The sequence below is a fragment of the Emiliania huxleyi genome, assembly GCF_000372725.1.
Source record: "Emiliania huxleyi CCMP1516 chromosome Unknown EMIHUscaffold_1547, whole genome shotgun sequence".
NCBI lineage: Eukaryota > Haptophyta > Isochrysidales > Noelaerhabdaceae > Emiliania > Emiliania huxleyi.
In genome coordinates this window covers 1-5,554 of record NW_005201039.1, presented here as the reverse complement: position 1 = coordinate 5,554, position 5,554 = coordinate 1, and the positions used below count along the sequence as shown (strand labels likewise).

Here is a 5,554-nt window from a genome sequence, read left to right as displayed (position 1 = left end):
CGCGAGCCTTTTCTTTTCTCCTCCCCCCCCCGACCCGCTTCACACCCGCAGGCCGAGGACTACCAGGGAAGTTCGTCTGAACTGCGAACGAACCGCGAACGAACCGCAATATTTATTTTTTGGCTCTGCAGGCCTGTATAGTCCCAGTATAGTCCCTGGTTGCCTACTAGAGGCCTAGTACGCCTGGACGCCTCGGGGAGCCCCCGTCTCCCCCATTCTACTCGCCAGTCAGCACGCACGGCGCCCAGGCACCACAGGGCGGCCCTGCTCACAGCGCCTTCATGGAGTACATGGAACATGCGCAAAAACCACGCCAAGTACGCGATGGCGTGAGCAAGGAGGCGTCGAGGCTGAGCGCCCCCCCCCCCCCCCCTCCCCCTTTTCAATGGTCCGCGGCGGGCGGCGGCGCACCGGGGTAGTCGCGCCCGCAGTCCGCTAGATTGCAGACTGTCGCGGACCGTCAGAATTGTGCTAGTGCCGCCTGTGTACGTGTATATGGGCACCTGAGATTGAGGGCCAGACCGCGTCCGCACGCGGCACGTGGCGCAGTTGCGCGAGTTCGTTCGTTCAGCGCGGCTCGTGGCTGAACTGCACGCCGAACGAACGAACTTTGCGATGATTTTCTTTTTCCTAAGTTCGAACGGAGTTCACGAACACGTTCGTCCGTCTTCGCAGTTCGCGCCTTCCACAGCCGTGGCGGTCCGTTCACTTTCGAGATTCGGGCTGGGCCCCGCCGGCTGCGTTCGTTCGAGTTCGGAGTTCACGAAATCCGCGCGAACTCGAAAGGCTGCCTGCAGGTCTACAATCGACTACAAGGGGCCCCTCCAATCTCCTGCCCCACCGCTTGGTAGCAGGTAGCATCGACGGGTGGCCTTGCCTCCCACATCGATGCGGGCGTAGGGGTTGAGTTGAGTAGTGCGTCATCTTGAGGAACGCTAGACTCGACTCCCTCTCTCTCTCTCGGTCGGCCTCGTCGAGTCGTCGACCTCGTCGTGCCCCGGTCCGGGCGCGTGCGGCGGCATGTACACGGCCAACACGATGGCTTCGGCGATCGAGGCGCTCGGCATGAGCAGGCCTTACTCGTCGTCCATCCCCGCGTCAACGGCGAGAGGGCGGGCTGCATCCGGAGAAGGCGGACGAGGTCGGGCGACGGGCATGCGGTGGACGCGCTCAAATTTTGCATCGAGGCCAACCTCATGCCGCGCGACATCATGACCGCCAAGGCCTTGGAGAACTCCGTGCGGCTCGTCATGGTGACGGGCGGCTCGACGAACGCGACGATCCACCTGATCGCGATGGCGCGCTCGTGCGGCGTCAACCTCTCGCTCGAGGACTTCCGGCGGATCTCCCACTGGTCGAAGCATCGCGCGGGGCCGCGGAAGATGGTACCCTCCTTGCTCGTGATCTTCCCGACGGCGAATCCCGGCGGCGCGAGGTTGCCGCTGAGCGATGTGGCCCGTTGGCTTGATGGGCTTCTGGAAGGTCCCGATGACCGTCTGGCCTTCGACGAGGCCGTTGCGGGCAAGTCAGCGAGGTTCTCGGCCATTGTCTTGCCCGTGACCGTCATGCAGTCGCCGTGGAGGTGGAATCCCTGCTCGAACATGTACTTGAGGACGCCTGGCGTGCCGCCCACGTGGTGCAAGTCCTCCATGACGTACTTGCCGCTCGGCTTGAGGTCGGAGATGAACGGCGTCTCGTAGAGGAAGACATGATGGAGGCCGTCGCGGCCGATGCGCAGTCGCTCAAGGGCTGCGTGATCGTCATCCGCTACGAGAGGGCCCAAGGGCGGCCCGGCATGAAGGAGATGCTCAACCCGACGGCCCTCGTCATGGGCGCGGGCTTTGGGGCAGGACGTGGCGCTCATCACGGACGGCCGCTTCTCGGGCGGCTCGCACGGCTTCTGCGTCGGCCACGTGGCGCCCGAGGCGCAGGTGGGCGGGCCAATCGGCATGGTGAACGACGGCGGGACGTCATCACGATCGACGCCGAGACGCACGATCAGCGTCGACATCTCCGACGACGAGGTGGCCCGCCGGCAAGCGGCGTTCGTCCCGCCGCCGCTCAAGTACACGCGTGGCACCATGTCGTGGTACATCACCGAGCTCCTCCGGGCTCTCCTATCCTCGGCGAGCGCCGCGCAACCGCTCAGCTCCGAGGAGTCGGTCGAGTTGCCTTCTTCCTGCAGGCGGCGGCGCGTCGCCCGAGCGGGGACTATGTGACCCTCGTCTCGAGGCAGACGGCCTCAATCCACCCCTCGTCGGCCCTCTTCTCGCGCCGCGCGCCTTGCGTGCTCTACAACGAGCTCGTCTTCACCACGCGGCTCTAGACTACATGCGCGACCTCACCACGACGAGGCCGCTTGGCTCGCGGAGGTGGCGCCGCACTTCTTCAAGAGCGGAGCGGCGGCAGCGGCGACAGGCGCCGCGCCCTCTGCGGGACAGCCGCGAATGCGCATCCACGGGGGCGCCGCTTCAGGTGTGATTTACCTTATGAATATCTTTATTTCAAAAACGAACACAAACGGGTGGGCGGGGCAGACTGGCAGCAGCAGCGAAGGGGCGAGGGGACGGGAGCTTCACCCACATCGAACTGATCTCGATCTCGAGATCGGGAAGTGCCAACAACGTTCCCTGTAGTCATTTGTCGCCAAGCCTACCAGTAGGTCTCGTGCCCCCTCTCAAGCCCTCTTCTTACCTGCCTCCATTTTGCCCTTTTGATCGCGAGCGACTGTCCAGAGTCTGCCGCATGCGGCACGAGGAAGAAGACGAGGAGGTCTCGGGCATTACCGGATCAATGGCTCGTGCCCTTCCTTTCGCCCTACCTTTGAGCGACAGTCCGCATAACGCAAGCGGCTGTGGCGAGATCCAGAGCTCGCAGTCGATTCTGTCGCAGTGGCGCAGATCGACACGTCCCATCAACCGCCCCAGCGGTATGGGGCATGGAGTCGACGCCGCCGAAGCTGCCGCCTTCACCACCGCCGCCTCCACCGCCGCCGCCTCCAACGCCTCTGCCTCCACCACTGCCAATGCCGCCGACGCCGCCCCGCGTCCGCAAGGACGATCGGCCCTCTTCCGCATCGACAACAGCGGCATCGCGCGGGTGGACGAGGGGAGGGAGCCCAGCTGCCTTTACCGCCTCAGGTGCGGAGAGCTCCGGAGCCCACCCCGCCGCTCGCCCAGCATGCCACGCGCCTCTGACTGCATGCGCCGCCGGTACGGCCAGGCGGGCCGTTTTTCGGGGAGAAGACGAGCAGTCGCTCACGCTGCTCACCGTGCGGCGGGCGCCCGGGGGAGACGAGGCTTGCCCTGCCTCTCCCAGCAACGCCCCCCGACATAGTCGCGATGCTTCCTAGTGGCCTGTCTCAGAACGTGGAGATGCGGGGGGATTCAGTGTCGCGGCCTCCTCGAGCCCTGGCGAGTGATGAGCTGGCGAGGAGGCCGCGACACGGACACGAAGATGCTGAGCCTGGCCCTCGCCCCTAGTTTGCAGAGAAAAACCCCGCCCCCCGGAGCCGCAGGTGCCGCTGGGCCAGCTGCTGTGCACGCGAATACCGCCGCCCTTGCTACCCGACGAGCCGCTGACGACTCCCGTGTACGTGCGCGCCGAGGGCTCGCTCGCGCCCGAGTCCGCCGCCGCACTCGATGCTATCTTCGCGCGGCTCGCGGTCCTCGCCCAGAGGAAGCGAGACGGCCCCAACGGGCTGAGCGCCCGCGACACCGAATTGGCCAGGGCCGAGAGCATTTTTGTCGCCCCGACCCCAGAGGCTGAGCAGCAGCAGAGGCGTTCGTGCAACCCTAGCCTCCCTCCATAGCATTTTTGTCGCCCCGACCCTAGAGGCTGAGCAGCAGCAGAGGCGTTCGTGCAACCCTAGCCTCCCTCCATAGCATTTTTGTCGCCCCGACCCCAGAGGCTGAGCAGCAGCAGAGCCAGAGGCGTTCGTGCAACCCTAGCGCATTTTTGTCGCCCCGACCCCAGAGGCTGAGGTAAGGTACGGGGTGTGGAGGGTGAGTTGACCAGGGGTTGTGCGCCGGGCCCTCCCTGCTCGGCTCCAGCGAGTAGACAAGTGTTACCATCAACAGAGATTCAGAGTAGATGGACTCTTGGATGGATCTGACCTCGGGGCCGATGTGACCAAGCGCTGGTAGCGTGGCTTTACCTCACACGGTCTCACAGTGTGCCGGCAGTCGCCGAGCAGTGTCGCTCACACAAGCCGCAGCACAAGTGACTGAGGGCCAGTGAGGGCGAGCCCATCGCTGTGAGTGTGACAGCTCTGTGGCAGCCGCACAGTAGGCTATGCCAACTGTGCAGGGCGTGTGAGCAGCAGAGGAGCTGCCCTCCAGGCTTCTGTCGCAAAGAGCTGCATGCCACCGAAGCGCGAAGGCGCTGTCGAGGTTCACCGAGCGCGGCGCAGGTTGAGGGACCACCGTCACCGACGAGTGCGTTGGACTTTTCACTCCGGACAAAGACGGCGACACGCACACGAGCTGCGGCCGTGCCGCCGTCTTAGCGGCGAGGCGCGGGACTGTCTGTGGCGAGGTGGGTCGCGTCCCTCGATTTCCGTCAACTCAGCCTCCACACCCTCTAAGGTAAACGTCTCGACATACACTTACACACATCACACTCATGACTCATGACTCAATTCACAAACACAATTGTGGTGGGGCAAGGGGGGGGCGACCCTCGCATCTCCACAGAGACACAGCAGACTCCACGCCCCGGGGACACGGGCAGACAACAAAACACAACACGGGCAGGAGCTCCTATCCTCGTCGTCACCGCAGCGAGCGGGCTCGCGCGGAGTATTGCGCCCGATAGCGAGTACGCGGCAGCATGCATGATGGGGCGGGTGACCCCCAAAACGAACAGACAGCTGGCGGAGAACCTGCGGTGACACCTGTGGTGCCGCGACCCGTCACGTGCCAGCATCGCCTTGAGCCATGCTCCCTCTGGCAACGCCTTCGCGCCAAACACGCCGTGACGTGGAGGCATGTGAAGGGGCATAGCGACAACAAATGGAACGACTATGTAGACGAGCTAGCTGCTCGTGGCAGGCGGGGTGACAGAGGCTCGAACACGGCCGAGTGGGCGGACGACACCATCCCGACGGACGCTCCCGGCGAGGGGAGCGACACGGAAGGACCCGCCCCCGCCCCTTGCGCCTTGGGGCGGGGGCCCCCACCCCCCCCGGGGGGGCCGTTGGGCCCTCTCCGGGGGGCAGCCCCTCCGGGGAGGCCGGCTTTCCCCGTGCCGGTTCTCCCCAACCAACCCCGCCGGCAGCGCGAGCTGCCGGCCATATTGAGCGGTTCATCCGCGTCGCGCACTCGTCCCAACCGGGGGCCGCAGACTCGTTCTGCGCGCCAACGGCTGGTGACGCTGTGTTGCCCTTGAGCTAGTCCTTCCCCGGTCGCCTAGGCTAGCCTCTGCGCTGTCTGGCGAACCGCCTGTATGCCATGCGCGCGGACCACGCTTGCGTGGATACGTGGCAGGCAGGCTGACCCGTGTGCGGGGTAACCCGCGCACGGGGAAGCTTCACGGGTTCGAGTCGTCAAAAGCG

At 65.2% G+C, this 5,554-nt stretch overlaps 2 protein-coding genes across 2 annotated transcripts; one reads left to right on the top strand and one right to left on the bottom strand.

Annotated features, from left to right (window-relative positions):
• Nucleotides 1–1,098: 1,098 nt before the first annotated feature.
• EMIHUDRAFT_253058 (dihydroxy-acid dehydratase) lies at nt 1,099–1,651 on the bottom strand (the record flags this gene model as incomplete). The annotated part of the gene is made up of 2 exons (XM_005786093.1): nt 1,099–1,117; nt 1,194–1,651. The coding sequence occupies 2 exons, from the start codon at nt 1,649–1,651 to the stop codon at nt 1,099–1,101; spliced, it is 477 nt and encodes a 158-aa protein (XP_005786150.1).
• Nucleotides 1,652–1,904: 253 nt separating this feature from the next.
• On the top strand, nt 1,905–2,093 carry EMIHUDRAFT_60472 (dihydroxy-acid dehydratase; the record flags this gene model as incomplete). Its single annotated transcript, XM_005786092.1, has 1 exon — nt 1,905–2,093. A coding segment is annotated over one exon (189 nt), but the record flags the coding sequence as incomplete, so codon positions are not given.
• Between the last annotated feature and the right edge of the window lie 3,461 nt (nt 2,094–5,554).